The sequence below is a fragment of the Toxorhynchites rutilus genome, chromosome 2, assembly GCF_029784135.1.
Source record: "Toxorhynchites rutilus septentrionalis strain SRP chromosome 2, ASM2978413v1, whole genome shotgun sequence".
NCBI classification, from domain to species: Eukaryota; Metazoa; Arthropoda; class Insecta; order Diptera; family Culicidae; genus Toxorhynchites; species Toxorhynchites rutilus.
The window spans coordinates 284962827-284981559 of NC_073745.1; the positions used below are offsets into that span (position 1 = coordinate 284962827).

An 18733-nucleotide genomic window follows, 5' to 3' on the forward strand; every position below is an offset into this window, starting at 1 on the left:
AGAGTTTACATCGCAATTGCAGTAGACAAGAAACAGAATACAGTGGTCGTCCGATAACTGTACCTGCTTTAACTGGATTGCTTTTTAGCTGGACGAACGTTAACTGGGCCATGGCCTAGTTAGAAAGCAGAAACGTCATATTCAACATTAAATGTTGCGGTGGGGGTATTTATATTGGTTTTAAATTGCTAAAATATGAACGATTTAATCATTTAACCTACAGCATCGAGTATCACTCGTGGTTAATTAATTGTGCCAAAAACCTAAAACATTGGGCCAACTCGTGGTGCATCCGCGCTAGGATACTCAGAAGAGTAGTGAAATAGTTCGATGCGTGACTGATCAAAGTGTACGAATTGGTTCGCTTTGTTGGAAATTAAATCAAGTGGTTCAGCAAAATTTGACGAGATACTCAAGCACGACAAAATTCTATGATAATATGATTTAGGTACTCGGTACAACCTTTGGTTATATCAATAAAATACAAAACGGAAATACCGTAAGGAAAGTTCGTCGGCGAGAGGGTTATCGTTCTTTTGAACCAAATAATGGACAACGAAATTATCGTGAAAGTGGGTTTTTTACTTCAAGGCAACAACTCCACTATGAGGTGTCGAGCAAGTTTTTGTTTTAAATAAGGTTATGTAGTCGAAGACCTACAAGCAAGAGTGCTTGGAATGAAAGTATTCTTCCGTATATTGAAACGCACAAAACATCTGTGTAGGTACGGCCTGATTATGCAAGATGGCAAGAGGCACTCCTATGGTACTGTAAAACGGAAAAGATTTCAGCTATCGAGGCTAAATTTACCTTATTGCCCAACATTCCATTCAATAGTGAATTGTGCAATTTTCTAATGGAAGTTCAAGTAGCATGGTCAGGTGACAGGTGCTGCGGAATTGAATCCAATAGTTGTTTGGAATTGGTTTCAAAATGTCTACCGATTTAATCTCCTAAATACGATATACAAACATCGGGCCTTGTTCCCGTATACACTTCACGCTGAAACGAAATAAACGGTTTTATTCTTGCTTCCACTCCACGGTGAAAACGAAATGAACGACACGCCATTGAACTACATTTTAAGAGTAAGTGAAGCGTAGAAGATAATAATGAGTTTTCAGGCAGAATAAACACCTTTCAAATCGAAATTATGAATGAAAGTTAACTTCTCAAATTAGTGTTCAATGTGAATGAAAAACTTTGTTTTTTTCATGTGGTAAAATAATCTACTTGTATCTTTTTTGTAATGCCGATTTCCCCTGGCTTCATGGTTTTGAAGTCTCTGTTAGGGAAACATCCATTCATTTCAGCGACCGTACCTCAATCGTTGCGCAATCATTACTGAGTGGATTTCCGAGCGGCATTCGCTTATATACCGATTGGAGTGATTTCAATAGTCTGTTTTGAAAGCAATTTTAGGGCTGTTGAAACAAGTTTTTGGATCAAAAAGTAACAAGCATATAATGCGTAGACATTTTATCTTTCGAATTAAGTGTTTATCATACCATTTCGTTCGATTGTAACGCTTTAGTTTTCGAAACTTTGAACTTACACCCCAGTATAAAAATGAAAGATGTAGTCCTACGTCAAAATAAAATGTAACATGTACACGATTAAAATCCGGCTGTTATAGCTAAAATGCTAATGAGCCTAAATAAATTAACAAAAGGGATAGAAAAAAATGTATATGACGATAATTTTATATCATAATGATGGTTTTTTCATGTGGTAAAATAGTCTGTCACAAAAATTTTATCTAGAGATAATTTTATATCATTATGTTAAGTTTTAGTGGAAAACTAATTTCGTATCTAGATGTCGACATCGTACCGTTGTCATCGCGGATACACTTCATTTCGTTTTCACCGTGAAGTGGAAACGAGAATAAAGCCGAAAGTGTATCCGCGATGACAACGGTACGGTGTCGACATCTGGATATGAAATTAGTTTTCCATTCGCATTGAACACTAATTTGATGAGGAGAAGTTAATTTTCATTCATAATTTCTATTTAAAAGGTGTTTATTCTTTCTAAAAATCCATTATTATCTTTGATGCTTTACTAACGTAGTTCAATGACGTGTCGTTGTCGTTCATTTCGTTTTCACCGTGAAGTGTATATGGGAACGAGGCCCGTCGTTAACGTCAACTGAACACTCCTATTAATCTTCCCGATCTCGATGTTAACGTTCATGCAGAGGCGTCTCGTCCACCTGTTCAAACTATTCATAGGACAGGTAGAGAATCTCAGAAAAAAAGTGTGTATTATTTCAAATTTGTAACATGGATGAGTAATTATCGATGGTGATTTTTTGTTCTATATTATCCCGAATATCCTTAGTTTATTTTCTGTTTTGGTGGAACTCAAACGCATCGTGAAGAATATAATCTGATAGCTATACTTGACTACATCACCCAAACAGCACGCAACACAACCTTAAAGCTACAAAATAAACAGTGATGACTACCGGATTCAAACCTTTCATCTTTAACCCGCCGTCAATTTTTCTGTATCTTCAAGCGCGACAGGGACAACACAGTCAACTACGTATGAAACGACTACTGACTACTACTAATGCGCCGCCTTGCGTAAAAATGACGTTTAAGGTTCAGATAAACGATAAAATTCATTCATTGTTTCTTTGGATGTGGTGGTGTTCTTTCGTTTATGTGTGGATTTTTTTTATTAAATCGTTTATTTTTACAGGCTCAGTTACATAAGTTTAAAGGAGCCAATTTCTGAACTATATTTTAACTAGAATATATTAACATGTTTCTTTAATTCTATGGTTAATAAAATAGGAAACCGATTACTCGCGGTTGACTCGAGTTTAGAAGGGTGACACATTTTCGTTAGGAAAAGGATGGGATGTAAGGAGATTGTAATAATATTCACACTCATACTCACATTCTCATTCATACTCACACTTTACACTCAATTCTTAAAACTATCCTTACATCTAATATGTATTACAATTCACCTTATTCTAATGGAAGTGAACCGATAACTCATCAAGGACGAAAAGGAGGGGAAAGGATATAAGGAAAATCACACACGAAGATCGATAGCTTTTAGGAAGACATATATTTGGGACATGCAATCAAGATCTAGCCAAGCCAACACATCTCTCACCGGCACATTGGGCTGCCTTCCTTTGGCCCGAAGAGAGTTTTCTAAATTCGATCTGGCAACAACATACCCCTCGCACGACCAAACAACGTGTTCGATGTCGTGGTAACCTTGGCCACAAACATAGATATTGCTGTCGACAAGATTAATGTGTGTGGATTTAATTTTATCGATTTTGTTCATTTGACAACTTGAACCTGGTATAGTATACGTTAGTCTGCTTACGTTTCAAAACCGCCGCTGCATTGGCCGGACATCTGGATGAATTAGCTGCGTACTTTGGTCTTAATGCTGACAGAATTGTGGCCCAGATGGTGCTACTGTAATGTCCAGAGATAAATCTGGTGTACAAACATTGGTGAAAAAACGGTTTTCAAAAGCTGGATATATTCACTGTCGCGCACACGTATTGAACTTGGTGTTGCTTCACAAGGTTTTTCAATACGATCTCATCTCTTTTCAAAACGGTTTGCCGACTTCGATGTCGCATTCCCTACTGGGGATTTCATACCATTATTTGCGGTCGAAATCTGACCAGAAACGGTTATTCGGAATTATGATGATGGCTGTGGAAAAGATTTCCTTGATGAGATGATGCAGATGCCTTTATCATTGATAAGTTTGCGCTCATAGTTGACCATAGGATTCTTTTGTTATATAGATAAATGTTGAGAAATAAAAATGTTAAAGTATGTCATCGTAATACTGTTGTTTTAATGTTGCAAATGTAGATTGAAAAGGTAGCTCATTTGGTCACGCGTCGCCTCTGCGTTCATGGCCATTAGATCATCATGGTAGGATATTTAATTTTATGATCCTTTAGTTATGTTGTGTTTTATCACGTTGAGCCCTGACTGAGTTAGGGGACCGACAATAAACTTTTCGGTTGATCATTGGCGGTCCCCGTTTTTAAAAATAATTTTCTAATTTTGTCGCTGTCGTTATCTGTGCACTCACTCTTTAAACACTCTTTAAACGAAGGTTCACTGTCGGTCCGATGAGACTGGAAAAAGAAGCAGAAAAAGGCAGAAAATCAGTGTCTGTTCTCAGGGACCGACGCGGGGCTAAGAAGCGTGTTAACCTGCGAATAAATTCCTGAAATTACGAACCCTTTCCAACTCTCTATGATGTGCAAATGTACCACGAATGAGGGTCGATCGATTTTAGTCCAAGCGGAACATCACGATTTAAGGATTTCTTTCGTTTTGAACACTATTTATATGAGGCGATTGTAATTGTAAACTGATGGCTTTTTTATAAATCTGTTATTCAATCTCTTGGAAGAAGGAAGGAACGGTCGTAAATTTCAATGGTAATAAATTATAACTGATAACATTCAAAAGAATTCACACCTTGCGAGATGAAAATCGTTTGATACCCCTTAAACGTGGTGCTATGTATTTGGGCCGTTTGGTTGTGGTCGATGGTTCTTCAACGGTCGTAGATATCTCATCCGAAATGTCCATCTTTTCCGCCTTTTCCGTGGATGGCTCTGGATCGGATGGCGCTTTGCTACTGCTGGTGCTTGCGTCGTATGACATCGGGACGTATGCTTCTGTTTTCTGTGATTCGAATTCGTATTTTTGAAAATCATACTGCTCTCCCAGTTGTGCTGCCAGCGCTTTAATCATCGAAATATTTCGACTGGCCACCGCATTAGCTAGTTCGGAAAAGAGGAGATCGGGTATGCTTCCGTTGTCGTTGTAAGTTGTAATAGCGCTGTCGTTGGGTTGTGAGGGATCTTTATATGCATACGGTGTGTTCTCAATTTTGTATTTGATTTCTTTCGATGGTTTCGAAACTTCCTTCAGAATATATGTGTTTGTTTCCGGAGAATACACGTATTCGGTTTGTTGAAAATCGCGGAAAATAGGACTATCAAACGGATTCACATCCTCCAATTCAGGTTCGTTTGTTTTTGTTGGTTGAACTTTTGTGTTCAGTTTACTGGCTGTTTTTGGCTTTGCACGTTTTTCCTGATCATTTGTTAATATGCTAGTGTATTCCTTAGCGACGCCTATCACTCCGCTATGTTTCTTCTTCATTGTTTGCGCATCCGGTGGGAACACCACCGGACCAGTGTCCTTACTTGGACGACTCTTGAGTGAATTACTATACGCTTTTGCTGCACTTCTCGCTATCTCCAGCAACTCGGCAGGGTGTTTGAATTCCTCCTTGGGTTGTTCCTTCGTTGCGGGTACGTTAATCGATGGCGGTTTGTTGGTGACCCTTTTCAGCTTGTTCGTATCATCTGCCGGCCAGTATTGAACCTGTTCGTGCTTCTTGCCACCCGTTAGGTCAAAGGTTTCGAAAAACTGCTCGCTACGATCGCTGAAAATCGTGCTGGTCGGCTTAGGCAGAGACACATTCTTGATGACAGTAACAGTTTTCACACGACCATTGTTCGATCCCATATCGGTCGCCGCGTAGCTGTACGTCAAATCGCCCAGAACGACACCACGTTTGAACAGAGAGTAGCTGTGCGGATGTTCAATCGATAGAGGTTGGACAAAATGCAACGTCACCGTTAGTATCATTACTATCTGAAAATAGAAAAAGAATACATCGCAGTTGGATAAATGTGATTTTTTAAACGACATGCAGTTCGCAGCTTAATAATCATTGGTGAGTGTGGTAATATATTCATGGTAAAAAAACAATTGCAAATAAATATTGGTTCAAATGTCTCAGAGAATATGAATTGGATGTTGAGGATAATAAAAAAGTAGTTTGTTCGAGGTGGATTTCGAATGCTGCTAGCAAAATGAGACCATGGTTGTCCAGCAATGCACATCATTTTTACCATGATTTTTTTCTATGACTAATAATTTTCACTGAAGAACAGCATGATGGCATGGGTTCCAATCTGTGGTGTTAGCAGTGCGTTTTGAGGTATACATTGCTCTTCCAAGAGACAAGATTACGCAAATTGCACTTTGTATTAATTCACCGTGTATCCGGATCTGACTCCAATCGAAAAGGAAGACCTTTTTTAAGGTTTGGAAAGAAGGCTCTAGAAAAAAAGCTTTGGATTTAAGCGTTTGGCGTCAAATCATACACCATTCTACGAAAAAGATATCGTTAGGATAAATGTATAATTTTTAAGATCATGTAAAGTTTTGCCTAAAAGTAGAGTTGGTGTATTAGTCATTCTAAGACCTAATTGAATGATATGTTATACTCATCAAACACGGCATTCTGTGGTAGATATACAAATTTTCTTTTTCAATTGTAATTATAATTACAGTAACATATAATACAATACAGTAAAATGTAACAACTGCCCATACATGAATTTGCATGATTTTTGTGTTTTTTGTGCATTTTTCATTCATGATTAATTTCTCACAATACTGCTTAATAATTAATAACTGCTTGAGCAATGTGGTGCGACTATGGAAAAATATGAGATTTAAGATTGATATTAGATAATTTTGTTTTGTTACATCGCTCTTCAAAAGCAATGATTGAATATTGGTGTCTTAACTTACACAAGGATATGTTATGTCTAATGATAAGCCAGTTTTTGAAGTCCGTAAAAATTAGCAATAGTTAAAACATAAGTGTCGAAATTGAAGGTAAGTACACGAGTCATTGTTAATTCTAAGTATTAAGTTCATTTTCTGGCTATGAGAGGACTAAATGTTATTTATTATAGTGTGTCGAAAAAGGTTACCTATGAATGTTCAAGAGATTCTACTACGTCCAGTTTACATGCGAACTGAATTATCTTTTTTACAATGACCGAATTTTTCGACATTTGTGCAGCTATTGTATAGAAAACACTTGTGTGACGACAGTCGACACAAGTTAACAGCTTTATGCGATTTTTTTCGTGCGATCTATTGCTCCTTATTACATTTTCTTCCTCTGTGATCATAATGAACTTATCAGCCATCATTCGCTGATTGGTGGGTTTCTAAATGCTATCAAAAACTACCTAGAATGTAAACCGGTTACGTTAGCCAACAGTTAAGAACTTGAACAAATTGCAGTTCGCATAAAATCGTAGCTCCGTTCTACACCATCTATCTCCCACCGAATTTTATTGCCGAGTTTTCTTCTGCTACTAAAGTTCAATTCCTCGTTAAATTATTAGATAAAACATGAGAATTAAGCAGAAAAAATATTTTTAAGCATTCGTGCCAATTGTAGTGATCAGCCGTGATTACGAAAATATTTCTCACTGCCTTATTTATCACGTATGCCACCTATTTCATTTAAAAGCCCCTAACATTATTTTCACAAGTTCAGAATCAATAAATATAGATTATCCTGAGCGATTTTCTTTTCAATTGTGTGAAATGAGATGATCATACACCAAAAATTTTGACGTAAGTTTTATATAATAAAAGTTTATAATTTGTGAGCTTCACGATAAAGCTTGACACCTTCAAGAAACTGAAATACCGTAACTTATCCAAAGCACAAAGGGCTAAACGATGCGGTTCACATCATTCAATGAACGAGAAATCAACAATATTCTTGTTTTCAGGAGAAAAAGTGTGCACCAATTTTTGTAGTATCAGCGTCGTTTAGATTCAGTTAATTTTAAAATGAAGTTCTAATTCGTAAAATATGGTATGTGAAAAAAGTTTTCACTAGATGTTCGGATTATGGATAGTTTCAAGAACTGAAAATCATGATTTGAGCGTTGATCAAGTGTATATTTGCGATGAATCTGGTTTATTTTTTAAAACATTAAATTAACTCATATGAAAGGAGAAAGCGTTGCAGGAATCAAAACTAACAACACCGGATAACTTTCATGCCATGTTTGATGTTCCAAAGATACGACACTTTCAATGTACCATCGAGGCCTAATGCACCTAATGCATGAATGACTCAGCAACTATTTCATGAATGAATGAAATTTTGTCTGATAATGAATTGATAAACGTTTTTATTTCTACCGCCGAATGCAACATTTATTGCCCAACCAATGAACCAGGTAAAACATTCTAATAAGCAACTAATCTACCGAGAAAAACTAGAAGGGACAACCATGCTAAGTCGAGATATACTGAACAAGGCACTGATTAAAAAACATTGAAAGATGGAGAATCTTGTCTTGCAACACATTGTCCCAACCACAAGCATCAAATTTTGAAAGCTAATACGTGTGGTGTAGAACAATTATTTAGTTTTAGCCCACAAATTTTTTCTGTGAACTTTGTTTATGATTCCTGATCTTTGAATAGTGGTACCGTCATTCGGGGCAAATTGATCACCAGGGTGAAATCGATCATACCTATTAATGAAAACAAACTGAATTTTTTTCTGAGTTTCTAGAGATATGTAAGAAGTCGGTTGAATTGAGGTATATACTGTAGAATACAATAACTATCTACATTTATAAGACTGTTCATTCGAAATTTATTGTTGTATTCAGGCGCGAAACATTCGAAAAACTAAAACTCTTGTGTTTCATAACTATAGAACCAGATGGAAAAACTCTCACTCTTTGGCAAAATTAACGCCAATTTCACATGAATTGCAATAACTTTCTAATTCGTAGGTCATCTTCAGTTTTCAATCAGTTCAAATAACTCTTTCGGGGTGGTTTCGGCCAAGCTGCACCATGTTGTAGTGTGTATCTCGTTCTACGCAGTGGATACTGGTCGTTTAAGCTCTTCAAATCACTCGTACTGCTTGTAAGCTGTATCTACTATTCGAATGATCACTCCTCATAAGTTCTTGACAGGGTTTTGACTTGGTAAACATACTTACCACTCCAGAATCTGAAGTTCCTATTCATTAAACCATGCCATGACCTTCCGGATTTTAGTTGATGATAAATTTTAATTGTAAATTAAAACAAAATTCTACAAAGAGCAGCTCGATGTAAATTTTCGTCTGCAGAAAGTAAGGTTCTAATTGTTATCGAGTAGTGTTTTTTTTGGAGTATTTTTCGTGGCTTTTCTTCCAGTTTATCGAATCAGCGGTGAGTTTTCTCATTTTTACTGCAGAAATATTGATAAAAATCAAGTACTAATCAAGTCGGGTAAGACGGACACTCCATCGAAAGGAAAGACGAACAATTTGTTACGAAAACAAATTGACTATCTCCTCCTTTTTGACGTAGGACTACGTGTTTCATTAAGGGTGTCAAATCAGAAACTATTTTTATAACTATTTTTGCTGCGAACGAATTCTAACGATTTGCATACCAATCGAATCGGAAATTATCTAAGATTTGTTTGATATGTTATACATTACAATCCCATAGTCTGTATATAGTTTAAATTGATAAAAATTGGAAGCATTCCTATTTTCTCATACATTTGTTCTGTCCATTAGTGTGCTTTCCCGAACAGAGCTGTCAATAACGGGCAACTTATGCAGCCGCTAGAATAGAAACAACGAAGGGGGATAGCGGAAAGAGAATATTTGTGAAGAAAACTCCACCCTCGAATGGTAAATACGCTGTCGCTAGACTATAAGTATTGCATCTCCCCTGAGGAAAATTCTCATAATCTTTCTGTGCCTGAACAGCAAAGGTCGCTTATTCTGCTCGTTTTGTTTTTTGTGTTTCCCCTCAAGCTGTGAACGCTAGCGAATATTTCACTTCAAGTGCATCTGGAATTGCAATTAACATAGCCATCCGATCCATGGCAAAGCAGGCAAAAAAAGAGAAGAGTGCAAATGATTACTTAAAACTTTTTCATTTACTGTGCATGTGAATAGCACACCTTCGATACTTTTAGTTGCGATTCGTATTTGCTCTCGTGCGCTTCGGCTCTGATGCAACAAGCTTCTACCTTTGTTGACGGTTTTGGCCGAGAGTCGAGAAACCATTTTCATAAACGTCATTCTCGCGATTTTTTTTTTTTTATCCAAAATATATATTTTTATTAAGGCTCATATGGAGTCAGCCTAACGGGGCCGGGAGTTCAATATTTCGACAATGTTTGCTTACAACTATGTTAGTAATATGTAACCGATTACTCGCGGTTGGCTCGAGGTTAGTATTACAAGTGTTCTCATAATTGGTATGTTGCAATCTTTGATGCTCTGTACGTGTGCCCGACACGGGATACTTCCTATTGGGATGCAGCTGACCATTAATCAGCAACGCCCCCCCAAGTCTGTACCCCATATCTAGCGTGGTGCGTCTTTCTCGACTCGAGGAATCCAGGATAGAATGGTCATTAGCCGGCGCAATCATCAGCTCGTGTAGAGTTGTCATGAGCGGTACAACCTTTGGCTCTTGTTGAATGATCAGTGGACTGCACAACCTTTGGCCCGTGTATCTGTAAAGAGTGTGTGTATGTATTGCCGCGACTAAGTAAAAGTTTATCGTTTGGATAGGAGGGATATGAAACGGGGACACAACGAAGGAAACGTCATTAAACGTTGATATCGGCGTTTCTGAGGAACAGGTATAAATGAAGCAGAAGATCAGGATCACGGCTACCTAAGATATCCCGGACGGGGATATCCGATTGTATGCCTTGTGCTCTCAGTGCTCTAGAGAGCTGAGAGCGAGCAGCATGGAACCGGATACACGACCAGACAACATGCTCGATGTCGTGGTAGCCATCGCCACAATCACAAAGATTGTTTGCTGCGAGCCCAATGCGATAGAGATGCGCGTTTAGGTTGTAGTGATTGGACATAAGCCGAGATATCACGCGAATGAAATCACGACCTACATTCAATCTCTTGAACCATGCACTCGTCGAGACCTTAGGGATAATCGTGTGTAACCAACGACCGAACTCATCACCACTCCACATGCGCTGCCAACTTACGAGCGTATACTGACGAGGAATGTGGAAAAATTCATTATAAGCAATTTGCCTTTCAAAAAGTGTGCCTTCTAAAGCGCCCACCTTAGCTAGCGAGTCCGCTTTCTTATTCCCCGGAATCGAGCAATGAGAGGGAACCCATGCTAAGGTAATCTTGAATAATTTTTCGACCAAAACACTCAATAGTTGTCTTATTCTTGTTAGGAAATAAGATGAGCGTTTATCAACTTTCATTGAGCGGATTGCCTCTATTGAGCTGAGACTGTCTGAAAAAATAAAATAGTGGTCGATGGGCAATGTTTCAATGATCCCTAATGCGTAATATATCGCACCCAGTTCAGCGACATACACGGAACAAGGATCTTTGAGTTTGAAAGAGGCACTGGTATTTTCATTGAAGATGCTGAAGCCAGTGGACCCGTTTATGAATGAACCGTTAGTAAAGAACATTTTATCAGATCTAACTTTCCCATATTCTGCCGAAAATATCGGCGGAATAGAATCGGAGCGTAGGTGATCTGGGATTCCATGGATTTTTTGTCGCATGGACAGATCAAAAGTGACAGAGGAATTGCAGAAGTATGGGAAGCAAACTTGGTTGGAGATGCCTGGTGAAGGGTGCACGTCGTGGGTAAGGTACTCATGGTATAAAGACATAAAACTTGACTGAGGAGTCAGTTGGAGTAGATTTTCGAAGTTATCAATCACCAATGGATTCATGATCTTGCAACGGGTGAGAAATCTGTAGGATAATTCTGTGAACCGAAGAGTAAGCGGGGGTACTCCTGCCAAAACTTCGAGACTCATCGTATGTGTCGAATGCAAACACCCCATGGCTATACGCAAGTAACGATATTGTATCCTCTCCAGCTTGGGAATATGAATCCTGGCAGGTGATCGGAAGCAAAAACTGCCATGTTCTAACACTGATAATATCGTTGTTTTGTACAACTGAATGAGGTCTCCTGGATGTGCACCCCACCATGTTCCGGTAATTGTTTGGAGAAAATTGATTCTTTGCTGGCATTTCTGTTTCAAATACGCAATGTGTCTCCCCCAGGTACACTTAGAATCAAAATATACACCCAGGTATTTGAAAAACATAGAGTGTTGGATCGTTTTGCCGGATAGGTGAAGCTGGAATTGGGCGGGTTCGTGCTTCCTAGAAAAAACGACCATTTCAGTTTTCTCCATAGAGAATTCAATACCCAGCTTGAGGGCCCACGTGAACAGATTGTTCAGGGTATCTTGCAACGACTTTTGCAGAACGACGGGATTAGTACCCGTGATGGAAATAACTCAATCGTCTGCAAGTTGTCTCAGCGTGCAGTCTCTGGTTAGACAATCATCCATATCATTGACGTAAAAACTGTACAAGAGGGGGCTTAGGCAGGAGCCTTGTGGTAGGCCCATAAAACTGTAACGAGCAGATTTCGAGCTGCCATAAGAGAAAATCATGTGCTTTTCTGACAGTAAATTGTACAGGAAATTATTGAGAATTGGTGAAAGTCCACGATTATGAAGCTTCTCTGAGAGAATTTCCATGGAAACTGAATCAAATGCCCCTTTGATATCGAGAAAAACGGAAGCCATTTGTTCTTTGCGAGCAAATGCAATTTGGATTTCAGAAGATAGCAGCGCGAGACAATCATTTGTTCCTTTACCTCGGCGGAAGCCAAACTGCGTATTTGACAGCAAATTGTTCGTTTCGACTCACTTGTCCAAACGAAGTAGAATCATTTTCTCTAACAATTTACGAATACAGGATAACATTGCAATCGGCCTATACGAGTTGTGATCGCAAGCCGGCTTGTTGGGTTTCCGTATGGCTATCACTCTCACTTGTCTCCAGTCATGCGGGACAATATTCAGCTCCAGAAACTTGTTGAACAGTTCAGCAAACGCTGTTTTGCCAAGTCGGGAAGATTCTTCAACAAGTTGAAAAATCTTCCCGACTTGGCAAAACAGCGTTTGCTCGCGATGTTTCAACTGCAACTTTGTGCATCTGTTAGACGCATGTTTGATGCTTGTTGAATGGCGATGCACGAAAAATGCCTCTCGGTGAATACTCAGTACAATGCATTCATTGATATAAAGAATAAAATTGCGACATATGACCAATTAGTGTATTGTTCTTGCAAAGGTAAGAAAGAATCGTTGCTTCTCGGAATAATTCTACAAAACTACGCAAGTCATTAAACCTTTTCAGGGTCCCCGGAACTTTTTACTATAGAGTTATTTATGAAATTTCGACGTATTTGCAAGTAATATCCGAAATGATAAACCAAAAAATTTCAAAAAAAAAAGATTGCGTAGTCCTACGTCCTAAGCGGTCGTGTCTCGAATACAACCCCTCGATTTTTTAATTTGCTCAATTTTAAAAGGGTGTGCGAGCTGCCTGAATTTGATGAAATTATTCGATATAAAGGAACAACAATAGAACCAGTAATCATAACCACTGTGGATGAAAGTTCAGAAGAGAACTCTCATTATAAAAATGTAACAAATATGATTTTTTTTTTATTGAACTAAATCTTGATGTAATTTTTCGTTGCTACAAATGCTCCATGATGCAATGCTTTCAATTGAGCTAAACGATGGCTCCTCTTTCCCAGTGGTTAGTATGTTCAATGCTTTCTCATGATCATTATGGAGCTCACATGGATTTGAATCAATCAACGAAAACTCCTTGTAGCACTCAATTTCTATTTCTTTGTTCTCGATCTCACAAAAATGTCACGTAGTTCGGTCTGATTTAACACCACCCAACTGTTCTTCTTTTTCTTAAATACACTAACGTTTCTAGGAGCGCGTTGAACACTCGTACATTGAGCCGCAAATTTGACTACACGCGTGTATTTGCGAAATTCGAGAAACTTGTTCTATATTAAAAATAATCCCAATCACGAACGGAAATTTTCAGACCGGATTTTTTTTAGGAATAGATGTTTCTAAAGTTACTAAGGCATCCATCTCGATAACCGTCTGTCACTCTCGCACACTTCTGAGACCAAAGAACTCACTGTATTCTTATCACAATTCAAAACTTAGATATCCTTATTATAATCCTTGGCGGTATGACCGAAACCATTCGTATGTTATTCCGCAATCATAACTCACTTTCATTGGTTTATCCATATCCGGTCTGCAATATCGGAAGGTTAAAACACGGTGGATGATAGCCAGAGATGAATCGTAAATACTGACGCTACGGCGACACGTGATCGTTGCTTTATAGCTTTCTGTCTGTCTTGTCTGTCATTTATCAATCAGGAAAACTTTCCCCAACACAGCACTGATTAGAAAGATCTCTCTGCGGAGGAGCAACATCTGCGTTTCATGTTAGGAGGGAGGGGATCGTCTCTTTCTACTCGTGAGTGAGGTTGCTCCTCGGAAAATTCACTGAACTCTGCGTACTGGAAAACTAGTTTTTAATCCAGTTGTAATTTTAATTGGACCATTACTGGGGATGAAATGTTACCATATATACATTTTTTTGGTTTTTATTTGCACCGTGCTAGTATGCAGCCCTCGAATGTAGGGCAAATCCCAAACTAATCAAATTTTCAAAGAATGTTTCTTTTCTTTCTGCTTTTCAGATCAAATAGTGAGCTGCGGTTAGTGTTAGAAATCAATATCCGAAATTGTCGGTCTGCAAGCATTTAACACTTTATTTTGCAGAAGCCAGCTAGCAAACAGTTATGAGCGTGATAATACGGTTGCAAAATTTGCCCTGGTCGGCAAATGCGTTGGACGTTCGCGGTTTTTTTAAAGGTCTCTCGATCCCGGACGGCGGAGTTCACATCGTTGGCGGAGAAATGGGCGATGCGTTTATTGCATTCAGGTTTGTATATCGTTAGATATCTTCGTTTCGCAACGAATGAGGACTATTTGTGCTACTCGGAACAACCATTGCACTTGTACCATATCGGGGAAAACAGCAATGTTTTGTCACGACAGAGAAGGGTTGTGGTTTCATATTACGTTGACCGCGTGTTGCATAATTTTTCCCACCAGCAGTTACTTTTTGCCGGAAACGCATCTCTCGATTCTAGCCGGTATGTTAAGTATTGTGTAACGATAAAAGTGGTAGACTGTTCCGATACTGGAAAGCTGCGAGTTTGGTTCAGAGCGAATGTTACTTCCAGCAATACGTCGTGTTGTAATTTTCCGCTTATCCAATATTGTCAATTACGAGCTATCGATGATCATTTTTTTCTGCAATATAACGGGATGCTGCAAGCGTTATGGATAAGGAAGAAGTATGAATCTTGTAGACTCAGCACGCGTATTTGTTTTTGCTAGTATTATACGCCGTTGCTACCGGCATGAATACGCATCAATGACTGAGTTCGATACCTGTTTTGCAGCAGGCAGTTGTTCTGTTCGCTGCCGGTTTTTCTTGCGATATAAGGTTATGAAAGATTAAACTGGCAGTTTTAACTGCATGGTGTTTTCACTTTCTTCAATGATCAAGTTCATTCAGTAATTTCACCTTCAATAGTTTCGACACATAATCAAATGTTGTGCCTTTCATAGAATACAGCTGTTTTTAAAATAAGAGATATGAAATATTTTCATTCGAAATAGAGGAACGTCGAAACCGTTTGCGCTTCAATAAAAAGGTTGCAATTCAATTATAACGTGCTTTCATTTCAATGTTGCGTTAAAGAAACGAATCGCCAATCACCGCGTTCGAAAATAACCATGCGATTCAGGTTTCCATTTTTGGGAAGAGAAGTTTTCTTTGGTTATTCGGCGAGCATGCAGGTAAGTATGCAACTGTCAAATCTGAGATCTTCAATTCGAAATAGTAATGCTTAATTTGTTGTAGAAGTAAACAGTTCTTGAAATAATGAGCGCTTTTAGATTTTATGTTGAACAATGTACGCAATTGGTTAAGTCTAAAAATGACGGGTAATGTCTCTTTTTTAATTCTTTTACAAGTTTAATTCTATTCTCACTGGGTCTGTGGTGAGTAGTATCTGTGTTTTTGGTGATGTGCACACACACGTCATGTGTGCACGACATAACAACATGATACAAAGACCGAAAGATGACGAGAATTAGTTTACAAATGATTGTGCGTCAATATTCATTTCGTTGCCTTTAGTTCGTGAACGTCTACTGTAATTCGATACCCAAATTTCCAGCAGAATAATTTGATCTCATAAAACATATTTAAGCATATAAACTGACCTTCAAAACTCTATTATCTTAGAATTATATGACACAATATATGACATTTTGACGTAGGACTACGTCTTTCATTTCTATATAGGGGGGTCACTCTACGAAAAATGTAACGTTTATTAAGAGTTTTAAGAGTTATATGATATATGTTATAATATATACCTTTAGACGGCAAATTTATCCAGCATTTATTTTTTCGCCTGAGACATCAACAGTGGAAATAATAAAACAAGTGAGCAACTTAACGAATAAAAGAGGTATGTTTTGCGAGCGGATGCGAAGGTAAATCATGTATTAAGCATTCTTTCTTCCAACTTCGTTCCCATGAATGTTGTATGTAACACAAAATCGCGTGCAATGATTCGTTCTATCTAATAAATTAGTAAGCTGTTAAAGTAATCATATGCAAGATTTTATGCATCACTCAAACTTTATGCAAGATTTCATCAAAACAACGAGGAATGTGTCACCCATACAGTGATCGTTCATTTATTAGGAGGAGGTATTGAGATCCGCATTACATCGCATTACAAAAATGAAACGAAATGAATATTGAAATTCTCAATGACTCAATTCCGTCTATGATAAATAGAGAAGTAGAACCAATACGACTTGATTGTGATAGTCTGCAAACGGACATTATTTCACCGAAAAATCTCCTGCTCCCGATGCCTAATAATAAGAATAAGACAATGGAAAGAAATCACAATGCCATAGCTATCCATTAAAAATAAAACAACTTCATGATTTCATGTGTATTTTACCTCAAAATATCACGAAACCGTGAGTATTTTCAACTTGTTTTTTTCCAACAGTAAAATAGTTGAGTGTCTGTCCGTTTATACTGCTGAAAAGCACGATATCACTTCTAGGTGGATTGATTCGATGTTTTCATCATTTAACAGACATTCGTGATGAGTTCAGCCCTTGGTTGAATCAAATTATTCCTCTGGCGATCGATAAACCTCTACGCTTCATATATTACAAACCTGTCCATATTACCCCCACTATATGCCCATATTATCCGCATCGAAAAAATGTTGTACTTTTCAGTCTGTTTTAATTTAAGTAAAAAACTTTGAAAAACACTTTTTTGAAAAATATTTGCCAAATAGGTAGAAAAACAGTATAATGAATTGCAAGAAACTGCATCAAAGTTTTGGGAAACATGAGTTTCCAAAGATATAATTGAAGTTTTTCTAACTTGTCCGTTTTACCCCCACCACCCCTACCATTTTTAGCATGTGGGCTGACATTACGGTATACATTTTCCGCAAATACTGCCACATTGACCGTATGACCACCATATGGCCCTTCACCATAGAATTAACTACACCTGTGTTTGTGAAGTGTTTCTGGTCAAAAAATACTTATTCTCCTTCGAAAAATTGGCAGAGCAAGTGAATATTAATATGCACAATGAGGTAATTGTAGTTAATGATTAATGTCTCTGACGCGTAGAGTAGTAGAGATGATATTGAAGCATCTGGATTTCATATAGAATGGACATCGCGTTGGTATCAACAAAAATACAATTCCCAATTTAACCAATAGTGATGGGGACAAAACTGAAGTGATGCGTTTCGAATACAATCCCGAAAAACCATTTCACTCAGGTATACTGCGTACTAGACCCAAACTGAATTCGCAATGGAGGCGAATGAACTGCAAAGTTTAAAGCCTCTTAAAAACAAAGAAACAAACAAACTGAATTCGCAATGATTTCCGAAAAGAGTCAATACAGATTGTGTTTCTGGGTTTTAGTGGAGCAATGTTTTGCAATATAGAGCTCTTGGAGTTAAACATCGTAGAATATTTCGCTGATTTGATCCATTGTGGAGGTCTTCAGTTACCTTCTTAGGTAGTCAACTAATAATGTTCAACGTAGCGTCTTTGATAATACGATAGGGAGTAACAGGATATATCAACGATTCAAATCGTCCGTTCCGTTTACTTGTTAGGTAGCTCACTAAAAATCTACGACATCGCTTTTTGAGGATGCAATAGAGTACTACGAAAAACATGTCGCCGATACCAACCATTATGGAGAAATTCTTTCAGTTACCTTCTCGGATGGCCCAATAATGTCCTCTATCATCGTAACGCGAAATACAGTTGATTTTTAGGATCGTGTTTCGTCGCGTCATTTGAATTCTGCTTTAGCCTAACCACATTGCATACCTCAGTGAATTCTGATTCTTACCTATCCCCACTATTCCATGATAGTCGCAAGGGAACCACGCTATAGAAGCGACCCTTCTGTGCGTGAATATCATACTAACATTCCTTCCCTTCCCTTGGTAACTGTAAGGACATGGTCGACGTCGTTATTGACTATTTAAAGCTCGAATCACCGAAACTTGCACAATGTGAATGGTTTGCTACTCCTAAGCGTCATACAGTGGTCCAGGTTAATTCCGGAGAGCAATTAAGAAGTGTACAGTCTATTCAAGCTCGAGCTTAAGTAGAAAAATGTCCATTTACTTTTTCTTTGGCGGAAATTTCTACAAAGTATAATACTTCGAAAAATAATGCTCGTTATTTTTTATCAAGCGTTGTATTCTGAGACTCGTTATTGTATGCGGCACCTGTTATGCAAAAAAGGACGTTCGCTTGCATTTTTCGAGGTTCTTGTAATCGATTGGTGTGCGTCATCT

At 38.1% G+C, this 18733-nt stretch overlaps 3 protein-coding genes across 3 annotated transcripts in view; 1 reads left to right on the top strand and 2 right to left on the bottom strand.

The window, feature by feature from the left end:
- The window catches only part of LOC129765298 (NADH dehydrogenase [ubiquinone] 1 alpha subcomplex subunit 11), a 245029-nt gene that overhangs the window by 212239 nt on the left and 14057 nt on the right, over positions 1-18733 (bottom strand). The window lies entirely within an intron of this gene.
- Positions 1-18733, top strand: part of LOC129765282 (uncharacterized) — a 51100-nt gene that overhangs the window by 7788 nt on the left and 24579 nt on the right. Inside the window, exons 2-3 of the mRNA XM_055765432.1 lie at positions 14483-14500; positions 14565-14727. Of these exons, the coding sequence (XP_055621407.1) occupies positions 14585-14727 (143 nt within the window). The 5' untranslated portion in view covers positions 14483-14500; positions 14565-14584. The remainder of the gene's footprint in view (positions 1-14482; positions 14501-14564; positions 14728-18733) is intronic.
- LOC129765290 (uncharacterized) lies at positions 4433-14100 on the bottom strand. Its single transcript, XM_055765443.1, has 2 exons — positions 14004-14100; positions 4433-5675 (listed from the first exon to the last, which is right to left on the bottom strand). The coding sequence occupies exons 1-2, from the start codon at positions 14019-14021 to the stop codon at positions 4479-4481; spliced, it is 1215 nt and encodes a 404-aa protein (XP_055621418.1). The 5' UTR covers positions 14022-14100; the 3' UTR covers positions 4433-4478.